The following is a 27940-nucleotide window of genomic DNA, read 5'->3' as shown; positions in this document are numbered from 1 at the left end:
GGTTGGTGCTTACTAAAATGTTAGATGACTAGCCAAGTTTGGATGATAGCCAGTGTTAGCAATTTGAAAATGATAGCACAAGCTACAGAAAATCAGACTCAGCAAAATCATGATGTGCCATGTAGCATCCTAAATGGAGGTACTGGTAAAATATGTATATCGTAGCATCTATATATCATATACATATATATATATATATAGTTATTGATTCATTAGTGGCATGAATCCTACTCATGAATCCTGGTTCATGACTGTCACTGACTGTTTTTCTGGGCAGGTTTTTTGACCTCTGTTGGACCTCACTTTTCTAGTCTATAGTAAGTAGCTGGATGGTTATAAAAATTAAATGAGATAATATGTACAGAAAGCTTGCTAGGATGCTTGGCATATAGCAACTGCTTGATTAATTTAAATTTTCTACTCTACCCGTGTGGTCCTCAGTAGGGAGCGATTTTGCCCCCCAAGGGATATTTGGCAATGTCTGGAGACAATATGGGTTGTCACAGCTGGAAGGAGCTACTGTCATCTAGTGGCTAGTGGCCAGGATGCTGCCAAATATCCTACAATACATCAACAGGTTCCAAATGTCAATAGTACTGAGGTTGCAAAACTGTGTCCTGTATTGACAGAGTTAATGTTTTAGCATAAGATTAAAAAAGCATTACTGTATCTCTTTGTAAAGTTTTAGAGGAAATAGCAAAGCCATGTGATTCTATTAGTGGTAAATTATCTCTTAATTATGATCATTGCAAACATTGAATGCTCCATCTGCCCCAAACTGCTTGTGGCTTCTCAGACACTTCCAGGCCTTTTATGGTTCTGTGCTTGTGCATCTTTGTCTTCTTTGCCTAGAATATCCCACATCTTGTCTGTCCAGTAATTTCTTACCAGTACTTTAAGATTCATGACAAATTTCACTTTTTTCATGAAACTTTCCCTTTCATCCCTTCTTCCACAGAGTCATTGCCTGAGCAATAAACTTAGAGTTTTTTGGTTTTCTTAAAAAACTTTCTTTCTGTTAAAACGCCCTGTTGTATGATCATTTGGGGTAGGTCTTTCTTCTTTAATATTCTATGAATCCCTTTAGTGCAGGATTATGTTCAACGTCTCTTTCTTTTTTAATAGCCGCTGCTAAGTGGCACAGGGACTTGGAGTCAGCATTAATACATTTTGAGTGAAGAATGAATGAGTAAATAAATAAAGCAAACTGTGTGTTCAGATACTAGAACACAGCATATGGAAACTCTGCTTGGTTCCCAACTTCCTGAGAATTTTCCATTCCTTTTTTGGAGAAGTGAAGGTGAACAAGTCTACTGACCCTGAGAAGCACTGGCTTAGAATCAAAGCAAGCCATCTGGAAGGCTGAGTTCAACATAGGAAGTAGCTAATAACACATTTATCTCTTTCATGTTATCTAGATATTGACATTATTTTCCAAATCTAGTCCTAAAACTATAGCCTGTGTGCGCTTGTGTATGCGTGTGTGTGTGTGTGTGTGTGTGTGTGTATGTGTGTGTGTAGCTATTTGCATGTATTGATGATTGATGGCTTGGAGAAGTATTTTAATTCATGTAGCAATGCAAGATAGCATTCCAGGATGTTTTGAATTTTTACCATTTAAGCACTCATTTAACAAATATATAAAGCAAATCATCATTACTATATGTAGTATAATGTTAGTAGTTGGGAAAATTTCCATTAAAACTCGAGATTTATAAATTTTGTCAAAATATAGAAGCAGGAAAAAAATATGGAAGCAGGTGTATGAAAATATGTCACGGATCATGAAATAAGTTATAAGAAAAAATTAATCAAATGCATTTCATATGTGAAATACTGCAAACACGACCATAAATATTAATAAAGCAAGTTTACTATTTCACCATCAATACTTAATATTTTAAACCAAAAAGAGTTGTTTTACCATTGCATGAAGTATTATTCTTAACCTAGGAAATACAAAGAAATAAATTGGAAGTCACTAGAATTAATAGATTTATAAGTTAATAAGATAAATACTTTAAAATCAATAAACTTTTATGCAAGAACATTAAGTTTAAAAAATCTTATTACATCCCATTCACAATAGTAAAAAAAAAAAATACACATTTTCTAGGAATAACTTGAGAGTTATGTGCTCCTCATGAGGAACTATACAATTTTATTGAAACTGATATATGAATAAGAAGGTCAATTTATGAATTTATGCAGAAGGAATACTAATTCCAGTCATTTTAAAAAAGATTTTTATGTATTTATTTGACAGAGCACACAGGAGGGGGAGCAGCAGGCAGAGGGAGAGGGACAAGCAGGTAGAGGCAATGGGAGAAGCAGGCTGTCCTCTGAGCAAGGAGCCTGACATGGGGCTTGATCCCAGGACCCTGGGCTCATGGTCTGAGCTGAAGGCAGATGCTTAACTAACTAAACCACCCAGGTACCCCAATTTCCAGTCATTCTAATACTCATGTACACTCTTCATCGTATTCTGTTTCATGGACCAAGGTATCCGTAAAGCAATAGTTAGGCATGAAGAAATATCCCTGACCACCAACCAGCCACAAACTGGACCTGGCAGCCCAAACTCTAAAATGCAGCTTCTCAATCTTGGATATTTTTGGATGTACTTTGAAATTTTGCCTCTCTGCCTTTTGTTTTTTCATTTTTATCACATTTTTTTTTCCTTTTGAGATAATGATGGTGTCACATGCAGTTTTTTTTTTTTTTTTTTTTATTGGTGTTCAATTTACTAACATACAGAATAACACCCAGTGCCCGTCACCCATTCACTCCCACCCCCCGCCCTCCTCCCCTTCTACCACCCCTAGTTCGTTTCCCAGAGTTAGCAGTCTTTACGTTCTGTCTCCCTTTCTGATATTTCCCACACATTTCTTCTCCCTTCCCTTATTTTCCCTTTCACTATTATTTATATTCCCCAAATGAATGAGAACATATAATGTTTGTCCTTCTCCGACTGACTTACTTCACTCAGCATGCAGTTTTAAGAAATAATACAGACTGATCCCCGATATCATTTTCCTAGCTTCTCCCAATAATAACATCTTGCAAAACTGTAGAGTAACATCACAATGTGGATATTGACAGGGACGCCTTCAGGCTACGGAACAGGCTCATCACCACAAGGATTCATAATGTACTCTTTTAGAGCCCCAAATACTTCCTTCTGCTGCTAGTTGCCCTCACTTTGACCTCTTGCAAATGCTAATCTGTTCTCCATTTCTAGAATTCTGTCATTTCAAGAATGTTATATAATCATTCCCTCAACAGAGAAAGAAGGGTGGGGAGCATTGCCTTATTCCTCCCAAGTGAACATAGATATCTGTGTTCCTCATTTTGCCCCCCCCACTGACACTAATATGTATGTGTGTGAGAGGGATCCTCATTACTGCCAGATATGGATGGAATTTCTGGTTCTAGGAAGGTCTCCTTATTGCCTTCTCAGACACTATTAAGAGGGGACCTCTTTGCTGCTTGGTGGTGATAAAAGTTCTGACTCTCCATGGACCTGACACCTCTACGTCTGGGAGAATGTGGAAGTGAGACCTAACCCTTACCCTGTCATCTCCATTGGTGTGAAAGACTCCTCTCTCTACTTGGCCTTCTCTGATACCACTCTGGCAGAGGTATTGGGGTGCCTTGCTAGAGCTTTGCAAGAGTACAAATATAGACTTCCCACTTGGTCTCTTCCTGGTATGGCTGCACTGGGTCACAGTTTTTCAGTGGTGTTTGGTTGGAGTAGAGGAGTTGACTGGTTCTTGTCTAAAAGTGTCCTAATGCCATTTCTTCACCCTTTGCCTGGAGAGAGCAGTATTTTGTTGTTTTGGGGTGTTTTGTTTTGTTTTGTTTTGTTTCGGTCCATTCCTGTTGGTGTCTTGTCACTCAGTTTTTGTCACCCTCAGTCAGGGCTATGTGAGGAAAAAAGGAACCCCAAAGAATTCACTACCATGTTGGGCTTTGATTATCAAAGTGCCTAGCTTGTCTGCCTTTTTAATAGTGTCATTTTATGTTTATTTTATATATAACATTCAGGGTTTTTAGTTGGATTTAGCAGGAAGACTAAGAAAAAGTACATCTACTCCATCTTCTCAGAAACAAATTCTTTTCCTTTTTGTGTGTATCGTATCTTCTCTGGTTACAGATTTTTCCACATTGGTTGGATCAATCCAACAGTGGTATTGCTTTTTATGTGTTATCTTAATTAGGAATACCTTTTGTGGAAGTATGGTAATGTCTGTTTTTCCCACATTTTATGCCCAGTAATGATTTATTTCTATTAAAACCAAAAGTAAAGTAGAAAAAAAAAAAAACTAATGGCCAATAAATAAAGGATAACAATTTTAAAAAAAGTTATTGAGAAAAAAAATCTTGATTTTTGTTTGCAATTAAGCAAAAAAAAAAAAGCATTCAGCATAGCTCAAAGTTCTGAAATGATCCTTATGCATAGGGGAAAAATGAGAGTGACTGAATCATATCATGTGTTTGAGAATGAAATATTATTGTCCCTCAAAATAATTCTCCAGAAGTCACCCAGAATGATCTTGTCGCATACCTTAACTTGAACATTGTCCTTATTCTTGCTGTTTTAAGGATAAACTCCTAGCTTTTGAATGCGACCTATCCTATCTTCATGGTTTTGGCACCCACTTCGTTTTCTAGCCTCACCCGTCTGTACTCCAGCCAGAGTGAATGCTTGTTTTCTCAAGCATGCTCTCTCTTGCCTCTGGGCCTGCACGTGTTGATCCCTCTGTTTTGAATGCCATCACCCTACACCTCTGCTTCTCACTTGTGTGCATGGTTCTGGTCTCATTCTGAAATCACTTTGATTGACAAAGCTTACCTGACCACCCTCCCTGCTTCAAATCTAGGTAATCTCTCTCTTATGTGCTGTCATATAACATGGTACTTTGCCCTTTTAATCATCTGTATAAGACTACAATGGCTATAAGGGTACAGATGGAGTCCTGTCTTACTCTCTATCCCTAGTATTCCATTACCTGTAATATCCTTCTCATCCCTACAGAGGGTCATGAAATTTTAGTGTTACAACTATGTTGTAATGGAAAAACCAGTTCTTTAATTGGTTATATAACTTAGAGAAGGGCAGACATATAACTTAGAGAAGTGTCAGAGCCAGGAATAATTACCAGAATTCTCATCTAAGGATTCTCACTTGATCCTTTGCACCACACCCGACTTTAATGGATGAAATGGGAGAAAGGTGGTGACATGGTGAAGTTTAATGTGTTGAAAGCAGTGCAATTGCCAAAGTAAAACACTTATAATTTTATTTACACATGGATTATTCAGAAAATAATCCAAACATCTTAATATGGGAATATGGAAGGAAAAATATTGCTGGATGAGTGGACTACTTCGAGGTACAGTAGACTAGACCACACAGATATCAGAATGAATGCTGGGTGGAACAGATCATTCTGAATTGGGTTTTATGGAAACTACAGAAGGAAATAATTTGAATCTATGCATTGACTTCTTTATCAAATATCTTTTAGGTATTTTTGGAAGATAGGATTTTGCATAGTACTTGCCTTAAAGTGGCTTATTATGAAATGGAGCTATAATAATACAGAAGTCAGAATGTGGGGTATAAACAAAGCATTATGGTTAATCCAGTTCTAAGCAGCTGAGATTAAATGAAAATTAAAATGATATGACATATATCATATACAAAATGTTATAGCTGTTCTAAAAATATTTGCTTTCGGTTATGTGGGTTATGGGATTTGCACCGGGTTTGAGTGATAGGATTTGGACAGTTAGAAATAGGAGATACCACTGTGGAGGACAGAATGTACAGACCTGTGATGGGGATTAGTAGTAGCTTGTATGGACGGGTGAATGGCCTACATCTATGAACATAGTGGGGTTCAGGGCAAGAAACGTAGGGAATAGGAACTAGATTGTACTAGGACTTAAATTCCAGGCTACAGAGATGGCCTTTGGTTAATTGGCAACTGCAAAGAATGGATGATTTCTGAGCAAGAAAGCTGTGTTATAGGGATATTAATTTGGCATCTGTGGACAAAAATCACTGCCTGTGGAGAAACCTAGAAGAGTTATATGCATGGAGTTTACAGAATCAATCGAGTCATAAGATCCTAATTTAACGTTAACAACAATGGAAAACAAAAGGTAGCCACATCTGCAAACTCCCCAAGATCTTCAAGTCTCATTGAAGCGAAGTAGAGATGCTGAGGGAAGGCAAGTATGGCCTAAGACCTTACTCGTAATTCACCACTCCTTGTAAGACCACAGGGAAATGACTTTGGCAGCAAACACTAAACCATACCCAGAATTTCTCTTGCTTTCTTACTGCCAAGGTTGTTCTTAGATCCAAAGTGTGCCATTTCTCTTTCCTTCGGACGAGTTAACATTTCAATAGCTGTGCATTAGTCCCATTGTAAACATTGTTAAGATATTGAAATACTTATGTTCTGGTTGGTGAATAGCTACCACTCTAAGTCTCTTGAATATTCCTTGACTGATCTGAGCCCTTTCCCAGGCTCCCTGGCACCTGTGTCACAGTCTAGCACCTGTAGGGGTAACATCTGGCAGACAAGGGGGCCTATAGAAGTCTGCTTGATGCTACAGCTGATGTCTATTGTCATTGATCAATGATTGTGTCGTTCTGAGTTGTAATATTTTGAATAGTACCCTTACCATGGTTGGAGCTTTCTTCCAGAAGGTTCTTAAGTTCCTCAAGCAATAGACATTCCTATACCTGTATCCTATACATATATTCCTATACATGTCTGAATCTCAGGGATAGATCTATCCTATGTTCAAGTTGAAATCCTGTTACGCTGAAACTCCTAGGATTTCACATTTAAATAGCTGGTTGTTTTGTTTGTTTTGTTTTGTTTTAAAGAGAACATATCTATGCCTTTATTTATTTACTTTTCAGTAGGTTTAAATCCTTGAGGAGTATATAGCATTACATGGATTCTGTGGCCAATGGCCTTAACAGGAAGGTTGCTTTGGTATTTGGCATGGACCATGCCACTGTTTCTGGTAGCATGAGTTAAGTTTCCCCAGATTATTCTGTTGGGCTTTTTTGTTTTTTGTTTGTTTGTTTGTTTTTGGTTTGGCACCCGAAGTCACTGTGTTGTTCTTTGTTTTATATGAAGAAGCACATCTCTTGCCTAAATAGAATCCAGTTTCACCTCAAGCATAAACACCTTCAATTTTACGGAGAGCTGTGTGCTCCCCTGGTTCCAGAAACCCCACATGTAGCCAGCAAACATGGCCTTGGACCACAGCCTTCCAGACATTTTTGTCATTTTAGGAGTTCTGTTCCCAGCAGGCCTCCACAGGCTCCAAATTGGCCTGATTAATTGGTAATTTTAAAAACTATTAATACCTAGTGCCAGTGAGAATACAGTGCGATACTTACTTTTAGTTCTAATAATGGAAATATAAAGTAATTTGGCAGTAGGCTGAGGAGTTTGAAAAGTTAATATTATTTTGCTTGAGAAAAAGAATTTCAGTGGATGAAAGAAACAAGGAAACAAAGCAAGTTGTTGATAATGATAAAAAATTGAAATCAGCTTACCAATGTGGATTAGCTTACGGTAAATTTTATTTTCTTCGTTATATGATTCTGAGTTATTGGCTATTTTAGAAAGAATAAACAAGGTTAAAGATAATTTTTAAATCTCCATGGCCTCTCCTAAAAGTACTTGCCTACAAAGTTTCTGTTATAAAACTTTGGATGATCTCACATTTTTCCTCATCCAGACAGTAAACACCTTAAGACAATTAAGAACACAGAGTTTTCTTTATCCATTCATCTTTCGTTAACAAAAACACTTTGCCTAAGTATTCTGGACTTAGCCAGGTTGTATTTCTCTCTGTGTGTGTGTGTGTGTGTGTGTGTGTTACATATATTAATTCTTAACGTATAATAATTACTTTGCTGATGCATCCTCTTTTCAGACATGGTCTTTTGAGGGTTTTATTTTTTGGTTTTTTGACAGACTTGTCCTGATCCATCAGTAATCTCTGAACAGATGCTTATATTTGCAACATGGCATCCTACAACCAGTGTGCCATTTGCTGCTTTGGCACCACACAGTTGCTCAAATTCACAATTTTGTCCAAATATGCTGTACTTCAGCCAAATAAGCTAAGCAATCGCAGGAAGATTGACAGGATGCCAATTCATTTACCACAGATTCAGTTGTGCAGCATCCAAGGCAGTTAAAAGTCTCCTTATCTAATTTATTAATGAAAATGGAAAGGATCTTGGCTGTCTCGTAAAGGCAAGTTTCCTCGTATCATGCCTACGTCCTTGTCTTGTAATTGGGAAAATATTGGCTCAATGTGGGGAAAACTGCTTCTCTTCTAGGGCAGTGAATCCTCAAAATCTTCGCACAACTATTTGTAGGAACAGATCCTTATTCAGATCAAATCCATAAAGTTTAGAAGGAGCATGATGTTGTAATAATAAAGAGCCTTTCTCTGGGGGCCCAGACACTTGCTTGGTGTCCTTCCTAGAGAGAACAGAAACTAGGGCTTTTGAGTTGCATGTCTCTTGAATGGCATTACAATCTATCTGAATAGGCACCTTTGTAGTTGTGTAATGCAGCTACCTTACCACTATAGTCTTCAAAGGAACTTACTAGCCTTTCAAGGAATTGTTCAAGGAAAAGAGGTCTTAATACTTAACAAATTTTAAAAAATTAATCTTGGATTATGTGTATGAAGGAATTTTATAAAATATTTGTTATTGTATAATATATGCTATTTATATTAACTAAAATAGTCATCTAACAAATTAGTGAGTAAGATGGATTAGAAAGAATGGAGGCTTCTTTGTATTTCACAAATTCCAAAGTGGTTGACGTTTTAATTTATTTCAGTCAAAGAATTGCACTGTCAGCCGAAGAAAAACTAACATTAGCACAACATAACTTCAAGAATCACACTTCCAGTAATAGTAGCTGATAACCGCCAAGATGTTTCTGAAAAGAGAACGTGCTTATTTTACCAACAACTAAAAGAGCAATTAAGAAACAATATTGGGTACATTTCCAGGAAGGAAACATTTCATATTAAAAAGAAAAGAACATACCCCCAGCCCTTTACCATCACTTGTGAAACTTGCTCAAACCACAGTTTTATTTCGTCTTTTCAACTTTTGCTTGGTTTTAGATGAGGAATTTCCCACCCCCCCTTGGGTATCAAAGAAGTTGATTACACCTCTCCCACTAGAATTGTGCAATGCCTTTAAATAGTTCTCCTAAAGTCTGTTTTCCATTATCATTATGAATTTCACAATACGTTTCCAAATGTACTTTTGGATATTTTTATCCAAAACACTGTTCTCCAGTGTTGTCAACTCTTGATTACTCAAAACATTTTGGAAGGTAATATTGTTAAGATTGCTTCCTTTTTTATGTAATAATATTTTCAAATAAATTATAAAATCCGTAAACAGAATCTTACTGCTCATATGGAAGACTTCTTTAACTTACTTTCTAGTATTATTCTATTTATAGAATCATCAAATGTTAGAAATTGAAAAAGCCATAGTCATCATTAGTTGTAACGTCTGTATTTTATAAGAAAAGAAAAGAAAATCACTTGCCAGGGACGATATAGCTTGCCAGTAGAAGAGCCAAGGTTGCAATTCAGTTGTCTTGACCCCAAGTCTAGCATTCTTTCACTTCACTCGATTATTATTCTCTCTGACTATAGTCCTTCCTCCACATTAGGCCCACCTCTGCCTTCCAAAAGAGCTTGTTTACCCTTGCCCTTCTTTGATTGAGTGACTGTTGATCAGGAAATGGGATGGCTAATGACTAGGTCAGATCACTGGAAGCCTCTCTGAACATACAAGAACATGTTGCCTACTGAGAGAAAGAGACAAGTGCATCTGTTACATACAGTGTGACATGTGCCAGAACAGAGGTAAGGGAAATGTACTCTGGGGCCTCAGAAATTAAGGCAACAAAATCTGAAAAAGTTGGAGGAGCTATCTAGAATGAGTTAGTCTTGAAGGCTGCTGGAGGTTCACTCAGAAAAAGGAAAGCATACACAAAGGCAGAAGCTAAGTAGAAGTTAAGAAAAAGAGGTGATATTTATCAGAGCATCTGCCAGGTGCAACAACTCGAGAAAGGAAGTATAATTGTCTCTTTTATTGAGAAAGTTCAGAGTTGGGGACCTTATTCTAAAAATTTACTGAATGCTAACTACACGCCAGACATTGTTGCTTTACTTATATTATTTAGGTCAATCCTAACAACAAAATTTATAAGGGAAGTACTACTGATATTACACACAAAGAAACCAAGTCTCAGAGAAATGAAGCAATTGTTCAAACTCCCCAGTCCAGTAAATTGAGGTAGGGGAGGTGTGGTGCAAGAATAGGCTCTCCTTGATTCTGAAGCAGATTCTAACCAAGATACAGAATTCACAGGTCCCTTGTATCAGAGGTACAGGAAGGTTACAGACAGATCAAAGATGTCCTTAGATGTCAGAGTGAAGAGAGAGCGCTTCATCCTGGTGGTGCGGTTTTTAAGTAGAAAGTTATTTGATCAGATTTATATTTTAGGAAGATGTTCAGGCAGCAACATTCATGGTGGAATAAAGAACAGGTCTGAAGGCTGAAGGATCAGTAAAGGGCTTGTAAAAGCCTGAATGAGAGATGGAAAGTCCAGATCTAAGAGAGGGCAATGCTGATGGAGGGAGGGGGAAATGAGGATTTTTAAGGAGTAAAAGCCAAACATCATGGTTTTCATTTGGATATTGGAGGAGATAGAGGGAGAAGAAGGAATCAAAGTGATCTCTGAGGTCAGAGAACTAGTAACCATGAAATGAAATATAGCATTGGGAACAATGACTTTCTTTTACATAAAATTTTAATTTACTTTTCGTTGTTTTTGCCCAAGTAATACCTATTCAGTGTAGCAAAACTAGAAAATGTAGATCAACAGAAGTGAACCTGAAAGTCTCATAATTCTACCAGGAATATAGATATTATTTCTTAATAATATAGCCTTAAAGATCATTTCCTTCAAGTCTTATATATGTACTTATAAGCCAAAAAAGGATCACATAATGTACATAGTGTTTGAAACCAGCTTTTTTTTTTTTTACCCTTGACCACATAATTTGGATGATTTTCTATGTCAAGAATTGTTATTTTTGTGGCTAATATTCCACTGGATGGATGTGTCGTAAGAATTTAATAAACTCCTCATCTCTTGACATTTGTGTTGATAGCCAGTACAGAATGTGCAATTGTAAACAACAATTATACATACGTGTTTACTTACCTTTATGTGGGTCAAATTCTTAGAAATTTCCTTTCTAAGGAAAAGTGCTTTTGATAAAGCACTTGCTTTATCAAAAGGAAAGCTCCATTTGAGGCTTTCGATGTCTACTTTTAGCTTGTCCTACAGAGTTGGGGGGATCCTATTGCCAGTAAACCTGTGAGCAAATAGGTTCTCTCCTTGGATGCAATGTTGTCTTTCTGCTGAAGTATTTTTCATAGGTCACATACCATTATAACTATTTTTATAATCAAGAATTGCAGAAGCATGATTATTTTTTTCTGATAATTACATTATATTATGAATCTTGTCTTTTCTTATTTTAGCCTATTATAGTGGTTAATACAAGGATTTTAACATCCAAGAGACCTGCCTGGATGATTTTTGAGGCACAGCACATGTAGTGGTAAAGAACATGGACTCGATAAAAATTATCTAGATTCAAATCCCAGCTCTGCCATTTACTCAATGTAACTTCGGCAAGTTATAACCTCTTACTTACTGCCTTATTTTTCTCCTCTATAAAATGAGATTAATAATACTAACTACTTCATAGGCTTTTAAGGGGATTAAAAAGATAATATTTAAAAAATATATAAAACATTTCCTGGGACATAGTAAATGCCATATAAATATTTGCTTTAATATTGTAGCTCTATCCTTCCTCTCAATTTTGTTGTAAACCTTAACAAAATCCTTTATAGGGGCACCTGGATAAATTCAGTGGTTGAGCGTCTGCCTTGGGCTCAGGTCATGATCCTAGAGTTCCAGGATCCAGTTCCTCATCAGGGTCCCTGCAGGGAGCCTGCTTCTCCTTCTGCCTATGTCTCTGCCTTTCTCTCTGTGTCTCTCTAATGAATAAATAAATAAATAATCTTTTAAAAAATTCCTTATAAAAAAACAAAATAAGCCAGACCAAAATGATAAGAGTAATAAATAAGTAAGTCAGACCTTATGTCCCCAGAAACAAACCTTAAACAAATTGACAACAAGGAAGAGGAAAGGAGCGTGCTACCACTTAAAAACATTTGACTTGCTAATTAAAAAATGTAAATGTAATTTTGAATTTTTTGCTATAAAAACGCAGTAAATCAATGTTAAGTATAAAAAAGGCTCTAGCTCTATCACCTACTTAGTAACCTCCATCAAGTCTAAAAATCTAAGCCTTAATTTTTCATCTTTTAACATGGACATAATACTAAGAAAATTAATGCATTTATTAATAACAATATCATTAATACTACTTACTAATACTGTGTAGACTAAATGAGACAATTTATATAAATATCATCCTATAAGCACACCTTACTGGGTGCTACTGTTTTTAAATACTCAAATGCATACTTGACAGTGCCACATTGAATTAGCTGAGCATTGCCAGTCCCTCTGTTCTGCAATTTCCTTTTTTATTTGAATTCTCAATTTTGAGTTATTTTATTGATGTATAACTCCAGAGAGGAAGTTACAGCTTCAAAGCTACTTTGTCAGTGCAGAGGGAGGGTATGAAGCAAGGTCAATTAGATGCTGACTTCACTATTTTTGTGTGCCTTTCTCTGAGCTGAGGAAAGCAGAGTCTTAGTTCTTTTTTCTTCAAAGGGCCTATTTCCCAGCAGTTGGATTATTTCCCTCAAACTCTTCACTTTCTCCTGTCTTTAATCACATGATTTGAATAGAAACAGTGGGCTCAGTGCTTTTTGCTTATGTAGTTCTCCTCTGCTGGGAGAGGGTGCAGGAGTGCTGTGGGGGTGGTGGGGCTGCACAGGGCAGGTCACGAGAATATGGACTCAGCAATTTTTATTCAGTTTTTTTTCACATGTCACATATCACTGATTCCTTTTAGTTCCCAAGGTGCGTTGCTATTTTTTCCCCCACAAATAAGCCCAGACATCTCATGCTGTGTTGTGTTGTAATTGTAACTCATTGTGGGACTTTGGAGGCTACATCACTCCTTGAATGAGTAAAGAAGATATCACACACTCACACACACACACACACACACACACACACACACACACACACCCCACAGTGCAATATTACTCAGCCATCAAAAAGGATATTTGCCATTTGCAACAACATGGATGGAACTAGAGTGTATTATGCTAAGTGAAATAAGTCAGTCAGAGAAAGACAAATACCATATGATTTCACTTATATGTGGGATTTAAGAAACAAAACAGATGAACGCAGGGGAAGTGGGGGCAGAGAGAGGGAAGCAAACCATAAGAAACTCTTAACAAAGAACAAATTGAGTGTTGATGGAGGGAATGGGTGGGGATGGGCTAGATGGGTGATGCGCTGTAAGGAGGGCACTTGTGATGAGCACTGGGTGTTATATATTAGTGAAAATTACTAAATTCTACTCCTGAAACTAATATTATACTATATGTTAACTAACTAGAATTTAAATAAAAATTGGAATGGAAAAAAACTCTCAAAACTACATCATTCTTACAGAAAGAATCTTTGTCTCTGGCTTTGTTTGAATTATACTATTATTTCTATGAAAAGATATTCATTGCATTTTTTTCTGCCTACTTAGTCTCAAAAATGCTGTTAACTATCAATTCATGTGCCATAAATTAATGTAAAATGGACTTCCACAGCTTGCCCGTCTGGGACGTACAAACCAGAAGGTTCTCCAGGAGGACTCAGTACTTGCCTTCCATGTCCTGATGAAAATCACACCTCTCCACCTGGAAGTACATCCCCGGAAGACTGTGTCTGCAAGGAGGGATATCGGGCATCCGGCCAGACCTGTGAAGGTCAGTCTCTCACATTTGGCAAATAAGAAATATAAAAGCTGATCTCTTTGAGAGAAATGATGCCAGTGTTTCCATCCAATTCATTTTAAGTGATCTTTAGTATTCCTTTCTCTAATCTTATTTGGGAGAAGTTCTTTGTTTTTATTCAGTAACATTTCTTATCATTGCATAGACCTATATCTTGCTCCAGAGAAAGTGGATCTGAGACCCCCAGGAGGTTAGAACCATGAAACCAGAAAAATTTAGTACTTGAAAAAGATCTAAGATGAATCTAAAAGCTACAAATCTAATAACAAATTTGATAACAAATGAGCTGGGTTTTGGCTCTAGTGATATTTAAATCCATTTAAATAGAATATTTTTATGAATAAAGTATCTTGATGTTACTCATATAAAAAGTTAAAACTATTTAATTAGCCTGTCAATGTACCAGAGGCTGTGGGATTTGAAGCAGACATACTTTGTTTGACTTATTCTTTGTTTCATGTCACCTTAATTAAGAAGGAAAATAGCTAGTGACATATGAAGATCAAGAACTGGAAAGTCTCATATACACCTAGATAACAAAACATTTTTAAACTTAAAAGATAATATTTAGTTTAAAAAATATAATTGTAAGTAAATGCATACCTAATAGGAGTGAGATATAAGGCTTTTTCTTCCAAATATGCACTTAGAAATTGAAATGCAGTAAATAGGAATGATGTGGGTAATTGAGCTGTGTGTATAAAATGTCCTCTTACACAAACAAAGAAAAGGAGGCTGCTTCAAAGGCTAATTTTGCTTTTTTATTTTCTTTCTGTAAATGTTAGTGGTCCACTGCCCTGCCCTGAAGCCTCCTGAAAACGGTTACTTTATCCAGAACACTTGTAACAACCACTTCAATGCAGCCTGTGGGGTCCGATGTCACCCTGGATTTGACCTCGTGGGAAGCAGCATCCTCTTGTGTCTACCCAATGGTTTGTGGTCCGGTTCAGAGAGCTCCTGCAGAGGTATGCAAACTGCCAGTTCACATTGTTTATTGATTGCCTTGCTTGATTTCCTCGACTTAAACTTTAATGGACCAGTTGAGTTCTTTGTTTCTTGTAATTTCATAGACCACAGACCACAGAAAGAGAAAAAATTATAGGACAGTTGAAGTCAGGACTACCAAGTTCAATTGACCACATCATCATAAACTATGCCCTCTATGTTTCTTTTATGAACAAGCAAAGAGCAAAGAAAGGGGCTTCCTGGGAAGGAAATGGACAGGTTACCCCAAACCTCAGATTTCAAGCAGCCAAGATAGGTTGCCAAGGAGAGTCTTGGAATGGTTGGAATGAGGGCTTTGATGACTAATGTCACTGGAGGACTGGGAACTACACCAGGGTCCTGCAACGTGAGCAGTGAGCCAACTTGTATGTCTCCAGCCTTTGCTCAGAAAGACAGCATGCTACAGAAAGTGGGAATTTGCTAAAGTGAGATCCCAAAGAGCCTAGTCAGGCCAGTTGATACAGAGATGGTACCTTGAATAGAACCTAAGGCTCCCACATCAAATAAAGAGAAAAAAACAAATAAGAATGGTACTTTAGTTCACCTCCACTCTTGCCATACCTAGGATCTCCTGCACACACAACTTCCTAAGGTTTTTTTTAAATAAGTACAGTTTAAAAAAAAAAAAAGGTTTATTATTTGAGAGAGAGAGAGAGAGAGCATGTGTGAATAGTGGGGAGAAGCAGAGGGAAATAATCTCAGGCAGACTCCCTGCTGAGTGCAGAGCTGGATGGGGGGCTCACTCTCATGACCCTGAGATCATGAATTGTCAGGTGTCCCTGGACAATTTCTTAAGGTTTCACAAGTAGAGTTGGAAGAGAGGGTTATCTAAGAAGCCAAAGGACTTGAGAATTTACCCTCTGCCTACAGTTGCCAGATGAAACACAGGACAGCCAGTGAGATGCGAATTTTAGACAAACAACAGTTTTTAGGATAAGTAAGGCTCATACAAGATTAGGGACTTACTATGCTAAAAATGAGGAGTTGATTTTCTAAAACTCAGTTTTACCTGACTCTCCTCATTTGTGTTTGTTTTGCTACATCTGGCAGCCTCACCCCTACCATGTCCCCCAGGCATCTTTTAGCAGTACGCTTTGGGATTTGATTGCTCCAGGACCCCACAGCACACAGCTCCCTAGAGTCCAGTAGGGAGCTTTCTCCCCTTTCATCAGGGAAGGTGATCCACTCAGGTTCTGAGGTCATCTGTGAACCCCAGGAGACCACCACTGCAGTTATCAGCTACCAGCATGGACCCTATCCATAAATACGAACCTGCTTGACTCAAGTCCCAAGCCATTCTCTTCTCTGTATCTACAAAACAAGAAGAAATCAGCAAAATTATACAAGGGGGACCTGAAAGAAAAGGGGATCAAATGGAATCACTGAGATTCCAAGGTAGTTACAGTGGTAACTAAGGCCAGGATTCCAAGAAATGGGAAAAATCTGAAAACAAAAGGACTTCTCGGGGGCAAGGGGTGAGGGAGTGGGGAAAAGGTTATAGAACACAATGAATGGCCATAGTTAAAAGCCAAATTAATAAGTTAGAAAACCAGCTCAAGAAACTCTTCTGAAAGTAGAGCACAATTTCAAAGATTAAAAAAATACTAAATAAAGTGACATGCGAATAGTTCCAGGAAATAGACTCTTCTTCTCATGTTAGGAACCTAGAGAGAGAATGGCATGAAGGAGAACATATCCCCGAGCTGCAATCTTGAAAATACACACAAGTAAAATCTTTGATATTCAGCTTAACATCACTTAATGAGGGCTATTTTGAAAAAAAAAAAAAAGATTGAAAACAGATCCATGTCTGGAAATAATCTCAGTGAAATCTCTGAATGCCCTAGGAAAACAGAAAATTGTCCCTGTTTCACAGTTAGAAATAAGTAACATTACCTACAGAGGCAAAAGGATCAGACTTGAGCCTCTGATTAGCCATTGTAGATATGAGAGGATGAGAGTATGTTGCCAGAATTCTGAGGGGAAAAAAATCAGACCCTAGATTTCCAAACCCAGACAAGCTACTGTTTATGTGGGAAGGCCAAGGAAAGACATTTTCCATCTTGCAATCTCGAATGGTAAAAAGCCAACATGCCATTACTGAGAGAATTAATCGTAGGAAGCCTCCTGTAAAGCCAACACTTGGTAAGCTCTGTGTAAGATCTCTACCCCTTCTTCCAAATACTTCATGGCAGAGGGTGGAAGACATTGCATTTTAACTTTCCACGTACTGGCCTTCCAAAGAAGAGTGAGAGAAGCAGGTAGACAGCCCCTTTAGGATAAGATATGACCCCTGCCTCTTTACCTTCCATAGTCTATACGTACCCTGGGCCTCAGATCCTACACTAACGCGGTAAGAAGTGGCAGTGTCCTCTCAGGAAGCCATCCTTTGACAAGCTGTTCCCACAACTTTGAGTGTCTGAGGGCCCTGCCTTTGCTCTCGGTCCCTAGATATAAACCCTCTGCTGTTATCAGGCTTCTCAGCTTGGATGGATGGCCTCTAACTTCTGTATGCACGTCCACAAATCTGTTCTGCCCTCATTAGAGCCTCTGTGCTCTGTGTGTCAGGGTCAGTCAGGGAAGCACAGGTACCATGAGTGTTGTGGGATAAGGGGTTTATTTTAGGAATCAGACCTTACCCAATTTTGGAAGAGCTGGCAAACTGAAGATCTAGAAGAGAAGCTGGAGCATCGGGTGTTACTACCAACTCAATCTGAGACCAGGTCTGCCCAGCTGCGGGGGTGGAACTCTAAAGGGGAAATGTGTTAGGAGGTCTAAGAGAAGCTCTGCTTGGGTGTAACCACACCCCATGGCTCTACAGCCAAGAACCTGGCAGTGAGCTTGGGGCCTTCTTAGGTCTACACAGTTAGCAGTTGGGACTTGGAACAGAGGCGAGCAAAGACAAGCTGGAACCCATGGGACTTGTCTGCATTTGTCCATCACTGAGTCTGGATACAGTGACCACTGCTTCCCTTGCACTTTGTAAAACCCAGGGCAGGTTCTTCTTTTGACCAACCCTAACCTGGCCTACAGTAAGGGGATTCTCACAGCCTATTTCTCAGCTTAACCAATGTGTTATAATACAAACCAATACACTTAACTTTTACTAATCAACTTATCTATCACCTCTGCAAGACTGTGAGTTCTTCATGAGCACAGAATGTATCTTTTCCTCTCAGTCCTTGGTTATACCTCTGGTGAATGATCAAGAACTTGAATTTGACAAATATACATCTTGATAAGTGCACTGATAAATAGATAAATTGGCGGTCTGCCTGTGTCACTTCCCATTATGCATTTTTAAAAAGCATTCTTGTTCTTTCTTATTTATTTAATTTCAGTTGATATATAAGTAAAATAATTTTAATCGAAGGAGAGAGGCTATAGGATCATGGCTCTTCTAAGGTAGTTTCAGTTTCATCCCCAAAGCTATTGTTTAACTTACCGGTGTACAAAGCTGTCCTGAATGAAGATACTTAATCCCTTCCTCTGGCTCATCATTAGTGAATTTAGTTACTTGAGATACTGTTCTTTGAAATATATACCATATTTCATTAATTCAAAAGCACATTCCCCTACATTTTAACATCTCTAAAAACTAAGACACACTTTAAAATCAGTGGCATTAAATCTTTTCCTAGATATTATTATTTCTTTATTAGTGGCACATACAGTAATGTTGTGCGTCATAACTGAGGCATCTGGGATTCAATGAAATATGGTAGCTGCGTGGGGATTCAATTCTGTTTCAGGGTGGTAACATAGAAAAAGTAGTATTTTATAGACCAAATTTAAATCTAGTCATAGGAACAGTTATCTTTTTCTTGAAAATCTTTCTGAAAGTAAGACAGAAATGAAAGATCAGTGTATAATATAAAGCCTTTTACAAATTTCATGTTGCATTGTTAATGTTTTATAGTGTTAAATAATACTCAATAAGCTTGTCTTATTCCTACTCTGTATTCATCATTAAGCATTTATATTCTTTTTCAATTTTATTGGAACTATACACTTATTTCTAAACTAGTAAGGATTTTTTGTGGTTTCCTAATGAGAACTTGCTAAACCACATCATGGTAAATTAAATTTTGTGATAATATTTATCCTCAGAAAATGGTTTAAACAATGAGAATCCTGCATTTAATATTAGATTTGTCTTATTTTCAATATAGATTTTATTGCAATTGGAAGATTGACAGGAGCTGTTTACCTGGGGAAAAATCTAATTAGTCTTTAAATCAGAACCAGAGCAGTTCTCACATTGTCTACTTCTAAGTAGACTGTTTTCTTGAGAGACTAAATTGCTATTTTCTAAAAAGGCCAAATAAAATGTAAGGATTGCTTTAACATGAATGTACATCAAGAAACACTTATTGCAGAATTTTTCAGCTTGTTGAAATAAAACATTTTTAATTGAAACTAATAAATAAGTCTGTTTCTATTAAAAACATTCTTGGTTGAAAAGGAATATAGGATGTTTAAGGACTAAATAGGAATTCTTGCATATGCTTTGTTTCCCCAGAGGAGCAATGAAAGTTTATTGAAACCAACATTTGAGAAGCAATATAATTTGTATGTGTATGAAACACCAACTCTAATTTACTATCAGTACTCTTGAGAGATGTTGCAAATCCATTTCATCTTGAGTTGGAAAGCTGAAATGATTTCAGCAGTTTACTAAACCTAAAAGTAGTTGTTAATATGGCTTTCCAGATTTTATGTATGTATTGATCATAGGAATTTATCTGTTCACCTGGCACTTGGCACTGTGCTGCGTATGATGGACACACTCAACAATAGTCAAAATGTGGAAGGCAAAATATTTCTATGCATCTGATGCACTCAACAATGATTCTACTTATGCAATGGACACATTCAATAAACATCAAGATGTGGAAGGGAAAATATGTCTACTCATCTGTCATTAGTAGTTGACTTCTATCCAAGTCATATCAGGGATTGAAAGGCTACGGCTTATGGTTTAACCCTTAATCTGATTCTTGAATTTTCTCTAAGAATACTCAATCCTAAATATATATTGATTTTTTATTTTTGTTATTTTAAAAAGATTTTAAAATTTATTTATTTGACAGAGATTGCACAAGCAGGGGGAGTGGTAGTCAGAGGGAGAAGGAGAAGCAGGGTGTCGCTGAGCAGGGAGCCTGATGTGGGGCTAGATTCCAGGACCCTGGGATCATGTCAGAGCCGAAGACAGATGCTTAACCGACTGAGCCACCCAGGCATCCCCTAAATATGTATTTATTGCACCCAATATTTATGCTCTGCTGACTAATATCATTTGAATAATTCCTTTAGAATAGGTCCTGCCAAACAGTGACTTCAGTTGAACATGCTCTAGACATCCTGCCCCAACTATTACAAGGTTAAGCTTTCATTACAAATATATGCTTGATATGAAAAATTGGCAAATAGAGAAATGTAGAAGAAAGAAAAATACATCTTATCCAGATTCCCTCCAAAATTGAGTCCCAAATGATTTTGTTCAAAAATATCTAGATTGCTATGTTATCCTCTGGTCTTTAGTGTTGTTGAAATGCTATTGTTGATAATGAAACTTTGCTCTTCTGTAAAGATCATTTTTGTTTTTTTGTGTTATGTCTGGTGTTTTTAGGATTATATCTGTGAGCAAATGAGTGTATGTGACCACCGTTTGGCATATCCAACAGGAACGCGCTTTTTCTGTCCATATTTCTGTTCATGATAGGGATGTACATGCCATCTGACTGAAAGGGTAAATTTCCATGGGGTTCTGCATCCTCCCCGACCCCCTGCTCTTTATTCTCCTTTCCCCCTCTTCTTAATTTATCTCTCTCTCCCCATTCTTCAGCTTCCTCCTCCCTTCTCTGCACAATCCCTCCCTACTTCATTTTTCCTTCTTCTCCCCTCCTCTTCTTCTCTTCTACCTAACTTTCCCTCCCCTTCTCTTACCTTTCTTCTCCTCTTTTCTTATTCTCCCACTTCCGTTTTCCTTCACTCTTGTCCTCCTTCCCCTGATTAGAAATCCTGAACAGAGTAGGTTTAAGCTAGAACTGGAGGAAAAGAAGTGTAGAAAGAGCAACTCTTCAGAGATGATTTTTATCTACAGGAACATACAATAGATTTGAGATCCCAGTAGGGGATCTGGAAATACATGGAGTTGAAGCCCTTGAAGGAGTGATCCAAGAAGATAGGAGATTGTTGTCACAGAGTGGGATGCTTAAGTGGTGACGGCCCGATCTAGAGGATAAGGCAGTGGAAGCGGGGCTGAGATAGGGTGAAGGATATGGTTATTGGAGAAGAAGTGAAGAATAGGATTCCTGGATACTATAATGATCATCTAGATAAAATATATGAATCACCAGTGTGTGTGTATGTGTGTGTGTGAGAGAGACAGAGACAGAGACAGAAACAGAAAGAATAAAATCTTCGAAGAATAAGAAGTGGCCCAGAGGTCAGCAGATGATTAGGGGGAGAGAAAAGATGTTGAATATTGGATATGACACTTTGGGGGAGCTTAAGGGTTTTAGAAAGAAAAGAGGAAGGGAGAGAGAAAACTCTGGGAAGGCACAAAGAACAAAGACACCTCTTTCACCTGTAGGCCTTGTCTATAAGAGGCAATAAGATTTTGATGAGGGTAAGAAAGTGAAAGAAAAGACAATAAGTGAAGTTTAGGATATGAGAAGATTTACTGAAGACTGATCATGTATTCCAGAGGACAGGTGCAAGAGTTTGTAAATTAGATTTGAACTACATGGGCAGCCCCGGTGGCGCAGTGGTTTAGCGCCGCCTGCAGCCCCGGGGTGTGATTCTGGAGACCGGGGATCAAGTCCCACGTCAGGCTCCCTGCATGGGGCCTTGCTTCTCCCTCTGCCTATGTCTCTGCCCACCTTCCCCCTCTGAATAAATAAATAAATCTTTAAAAAAAAAGATTTGAACTACATGGGGGTGATCCTGGTAGTTGAGGGATAGCTTTGGAGCCTTGGGCTTCCTAAGAGATCATCAGAAACAGGAATATAGGGTGTCATGGGATTCATTGAGATAGACCCTAAGAGGCAGTATGGGATTCTGGTGAGCTGGGCAGTGAGAAAAATCTTGCCAGGAGACCTTAGAGCACAGATGCTGTTTGGGGGCCTGCAGAGGCAGGAGCAGTAAGATGCCCTCTTAGAGCTTCTCTGATTTTGTATTGAAGCTAGCGAGCTAGAATTAGCAGTACTGGGAAAATACATGCTTCTCTGGACGCCCCATGGCACTTCTGCTGATGGTGTTGAGCCTGACTGAGGCACAGGGGCATTTCCAGCATCAAGGGCCTAGTAAATACCCTCTAACTGCTCTCTTATTGTGATTTTTGAAGCTAATAGAAAGAGGAATTATGTCACCAGTCGTATCTGCTCACTTACCAGACCAGGGAAATGTGATCCTAGGCCACACGCGCTCTACCTCTGAGCAGGGCTGGAGCACACACAAATCCCATGAACTGATAGGGGGGAGAGATCTTTCCCTAGGAAATCAGCAAAGGAAAAGTGAATGGGTGCTGGGCACAGGAAATTAGGAATTATGTACAGCTACTGGTATCAAAGACCCAAATAACAAAACCAATTAAGAGTTTATTTTTATCTCATCTAAAAGAAGAAGAGAAACTGGTAATCCTAAATTGGTGCAGTAGCTCATTAATTTTTTTGCTCTACCATCTTAGTGCATGATAGTTATCCTGTAATAGTATCCTATATTTATACTGTAATATGCTGGGGTACTAGCCCTCACGTCCATATTTCAGGACAAAAGAGGAGGAGATGGCAGAAAGTACTCTCAATTGAAAGAGTCTTCATTAACTGACATTAAGGAGGGCATGTGATGTAATGAGCACTGCTTTTATATAAGACTGATGAATCACTGAACTCTACCTTGAAACAAATAATACACTATATGTTAATTAATTGAATTTAAATAAAAAAATAAAATTTCATACTAAGTCTTTAAAAAAAAAAGTCTCCATTTAAAAGCTTTTCCAGACATCCCACACAGCCTATATATCATTGGCTGTCATTTGTTGTGATGGAGGTAAGCAGTTATTACCTTCTAGCTCTTTGTAGTCTATGTTGAATAAAACTGGGAGAATGTTATTGGGTTGGCAACTGGCCATCTTTGCCATAGCAGCAAAACACACAAACAAAACAATGTTAACCCATACATCAACATTGGCATCATGAATGAGGATTTGCAGTAAGTGTCTTGGGTTAAAAAGCTAAAAGGACCAGAGTTACGGTCAGGGAGGAAGGTACTGAAATTTAAGATTGCAGAGGCTGGACAGCTTTTCAGAGGCTGGGAACATTAAAAGACCCAGAATATGCCCATATGCCCATGAGATCTGAGAATGGAGTTAATCATGAACCTGATTCCCAGTGCTGGAAAAGACTCCTTCCTTTTGTTCGATCATATTCTGGAAAATCACAGCAAAAGCCCAGCTGAGGGTTGCAGATACCTCCCACTGTCAGCCACCTCCAATCTACAGGTGTCATCATCCATCTAGGACCAGACTCCTCAGATAACTCAAGTTTCCCTCCTGTGGGCAGGTGGCTGGCTGAGCACAGTGCTTTTGCGTGGGCAGCACGCCTGACAAAACACATGTTTTTAATTGTCTCACACTAGCTCAGAACATGGTGGTGCATTACTTACTCCTTGCCATTTTAAGAAAAGGTATGTTCTTGCTTGCAATGTGTAGGCATTATTAAACTTCTAATTTTTGTCTTTATTTAGTAAAATGTGACCTAATTGTTTTCACTTTATATAGTAAGAACATGCCCTCATCTCCGCCAGCCCAAACATGGCCGCATCAGCTGTTCTACAGGGGAAATGTCCTATAGGACGATGTGTTTGGTTACCTGTGATGATGGGTACAGACTAGAAGGAAGCGCTAAGCTTACTTGTCAAGCAAATGCCCAGTGGGATGGTCTAGAACCCCGGTGTGTGGGTAAGTCATGGAAGGCGTGGTGCCTTTGGTGATTTATTTCTCTTGCTCTCTGATTTCGACTCTTTTCTGTGAAGACCTAGAACCAAAAATTGATTCATAATGGATGTAATAACTCCACATCCCTATATATGGGTGCACAGAGACACAGGCACATAAACTAATACATTGTTTAATTTCTCTCCACTGGTAAAAACACTTCTACGCCAGGATCCCATTTTCTAAGTCACTGACATTTACAGCTGCAAATGGTGATGATTTTTTTTTAACTTTTTTTTTTTTTAACAAATCTAACAATTTGGATAGATTTTTTTAAAAAAAGAAAATGCTGTGTGATCCCTTGCTTTGTTAAACACCAGTGACTTTTACCTTGTTGATGAAAGGATAAGATTAAGAACCAGTGAAACTTAGGATAGACCATAATATTCTCCTTCATCGGAATATTTTTTTTTTTTGCCTTGTCCTTCATGAAGCTCACGACATCTCACTACCGAAATTGGGTCCAGAATGAATAACTTTAGGAACTTTTCCAGTTTGTTGCTTCTTTTACATTGTAGATACAAATAACAATGGTAATAATAATGATGATGATGATGAAAGAGAGAATAACTGCCATTTAGTGAATCCTTATTGGATGTCAGATATAGTATATTTAGGAGCATGGCAGGTGTATAATTAAATTGATGTAGAAGTGTTGGGGCTGGGAGTCCATAGCCAAGAAAGAATTCTCAAGATGTCTTGGGTGCAACCAGGTGATTTTATTAAAGCATGGGGACAGGACCCATGGGCAGAAAGAGCTGCACTGGGGTTGTGACAGGTGACTGACTATATACTTCCAAGTTGGGAGAGGGTAGGGATAGCACAAGCCTCCAAGGTAGTTTGGAAACAAGGATCCTGAGGGGGCCAACTATTGTTAGGAAAAGGTGATGTATTGCTGTTTAGTAAAAACTCAGTTATGAGACCCTTTAGAAAAGTATCAGTGGGCCATATGCTTGGAGGATGATTTGCTAATATATATCATGGGGAGCATAGAGATAAAAGAAGTTTCCAAAGGAATTTTTATATATTAGAGGAGACTTACAGAATCCTGGGGAGTCAGGCTAAGATTGTCTTTTGCCCTTAGCAAAGAGTCAACATCAGGGCAGCTGAGCTCCTAGGGAATGTCATTCTGCCTATTTCAAGGACTTGTCAGTGAGCTGTAGGTAGTCAGGAAATTTAAGTTTTTTCTTTTGCCTTTGTTTCCCATATAAAAATAAACAACTTCCAAAAAAACTAGATATTATAAATATGTCCATTCCTCCCAAATTGATTTACAGGTTTGTTCTATTATAATCTGGTATTGAATCCATGGTTGATAGAAAAGGAAGGTATCACCAGGAAAGTCGTTGACTTTACAGGGTGTGGGGGGATTCACTTAAGAGTCCAAGAATTGACTCTCACTGTGTGAACTCAGAAAAACTGATATTCTCATACTGAGAGGAGATTAATCTCTCCTGGATAGGAAAATGAAATTGACTATGAAACAAAAATTCAATTCATTAGCAATGAGATACCTACTGTTAATGGGACTGTAAGACTTAGGTCTGAGAAGCATCCTGTTTCCCTGTAGGTAGAGGCTACAAGGACACCCAAATCGAGAACACACTTAGGTTGCATAAAACCAAAATAAAAGGAGTTAGCTTCTTCAGATATTCCACAGAATTAAATGAAGTGAAGGTGATGGATCTATCACCATAAAAAAGATGCCTTTAAAATGGGGCAATAAATCTCAATAAACCTCTTTAGTTGGGATAATGTCTCTTTAGGCTAGATTTTCTATGTAAATACTAATGTTTACTCCTGAGAATCACTTCTTTGCCTGTTTCCATGACTCACTGCCTCTTCTTATAAGAGACCCAATCTTTCATTAAAAATAGTAATATCTCTAATAAGGTTTTCCTGTTGTCAATTCTCTTTAAAATCATTGTGCAGGTCTCTGTAACGATTTAAAGCATATGCAAATCTTGATGGATTTGTGTAACTATCAAAAGAAAATTGAGTCCCTATTTACAGTTAATTGGGGAACAATTTACTGGAGCCTCCAAATTCTGACAGCAACCATAATTACTGTGAAAATTCTGCTTTTAAAAAGTTGATAGAAATGAATAGAATGTGTATTGAAAAATAGACCAGCACAAAATAGAAAAATTTTGAACATGACATAAAATGAGGGAGAACTTATTTTTGCCATCATAAGAACCCACAGTAATTAAAATAGAACATTAATTGTACAAGGATGCACAGAACAGTGGAGCTACATATGACCAAATATGATGTAGAAATAAACATTCATTTATAGAAGACTATAACACTCAATAAATTCCAGATATTAATGGGGAAAAATGTTTATGTAAAAATTAGTTTTGACTCCACTATATACCTACCCCCAAAAATCACTAAATTATTTTAATTTATTAAATCAGGCAAATTAAGGAGTGAAATATAAGAAAAGATACAGATTTTATGGAGGAGAACTTTCTAATAATATAAAAAACAATCTGAATTTTTAATGGAGAAGAATTTCCTAAGACTAAAAAGAAAAGAAGAATAGATTTGAATACATAAATATTTAAATTTCTGTACTTTAAATGAATTCTTTACATTATTACATCTTTACATTATTAAAAGGCAACCAGCATACAAAAGCTTGGTTATTTGAAATATATGTAACAGTATCAGTGTTATTAAAAATCATTATTAGTGATTGTTCTTAACATTTTCTAAATTATGGAACCAGACAAAACCACAGAAGTGTATAGATTCCGATACAAAGAGAGATAAGGGAAATAAGTTAAGTGGACAAATGAGAAATTAAAAAATACAATTTTTCAAAGATAAAAATTGAAGTTGAAAAACTCCTAAAATGGGACACCTGGGTGGCTCAGCGGTTTATCACCTGCCTTCAGCTCAGGGCGCAATCCTGGAGTCCCTGTGTAGAGCCTGCTTCTCCCTCTTCCTGTGTCTCTGCCTCCCTCTTTGTGTCTCTCATGAATAAATAAATAAAATCTTTAAAAAAAAGAAAAAAGAAAATATCCTAAAACCAGTTATGAGATATGGGCTAAATTATACACTGATGTAATTTTATAGTTATAAATCCTTACACTATTAAACAGAAAGAATGAAAATAATTAAACATTAATCCAAAAATTAGGAAAATAATGATTACAATAGAATTTGAAAGAAATACACATTAATAATTAAGGAAAATGAGTTATAAAGGGAGATGGGATGCCATAGAATGGCTAAGAGGGAATCTTTGAATAAGGTCATAGATATTTATTTTATTTTATTGAAGATTTTATTTATTTATTTAGAGAGAGAGCATGAGCAGGGGGAGGGGCAGAAGAAGAGGGAGAGAGAATCTCAAGCAGACTCTGTCCATGCTAAGTGTGGAGCTGATGTGGAGCTGGATCTCAGGATCCCAAGATCATCATCTGAGCCAAAACCCAGGAGTTGGATGCATAACTGACTAGGCCATGCAGGTGCTCCTGTAGTAATAGATTATTTAAATATAAGTAAGAAAAATACAAAACTAAAATTATTCTAAGAAGCTATAACAAAGTATATAGAGGCCTGAAGTTTTTCAAAGAATAATAAAAAACTGTACATAAATTTGTGCACATAAGTTAAAAATTCATGACATTATTTATGATTTTCTATGAAAATGAAATTTTTTAAATGAATCAAGAAAAAAGTAGAAATGCAAGTGTATAATTACTTATAAAAAACAGAAAATGTGGGCAACCCGGGTGGCTCAGCAGTTTAGCACCTGCCTTCAGTCCAGGGCCTGATCCTGGAGACCTGGGATTGAGTCCCACATCAGGCTC

General features: G+C 37.6%; 1 protein-coding gene across 3 annotated transcripts in view; it reads left to right on the top strand.

Annotated features, from left to right (window-relative positions):
- SVEP1 (sushi, von Willebrand factor type A, EGF and pentraxin domain containing 1) overlaps positions 1 to 27940 on the top strand; it is a 181887-nt gene that overhangs the window by 42667 nt on the left and 111280 nt on the right. For all 3 annotated transcript variants that reach the window (XM_072842318.1, XM_072842317.1, XM_072842316.1), the window contains exons 4-6: positions 13919 to 14077; positions 14890 to 15069; positions 23898 to 24077. In XM_072842318.1, coding sequence (XP_072698419.1) covers positions 13919 to 14077; positions 14890 to 15069; positions 23898 to 24077 — 519 coding nt within the window. The remainder of the gene's footprint in view (positions 1 to 13918; positions 14078 to 14889; positions 15070 to 23897; positions 24078 to 27940) is intronic.

The sequence above is a fragment of the Canis lupus genome, chromosome 10, assembly GCF_048164855.1.
Source record: "Canis lupus baileyi chromosome 10, mCanLup2.hap1, whole genome shotgun sequence".
NCBI lineage: Eukaryota > Metazoa > Chordata > Mammalia > Carnivora > Canidae > Canis > Canis lupus.
This window is presented reverse-complemented; position numbering and strand designations above follow the sequence as displayed.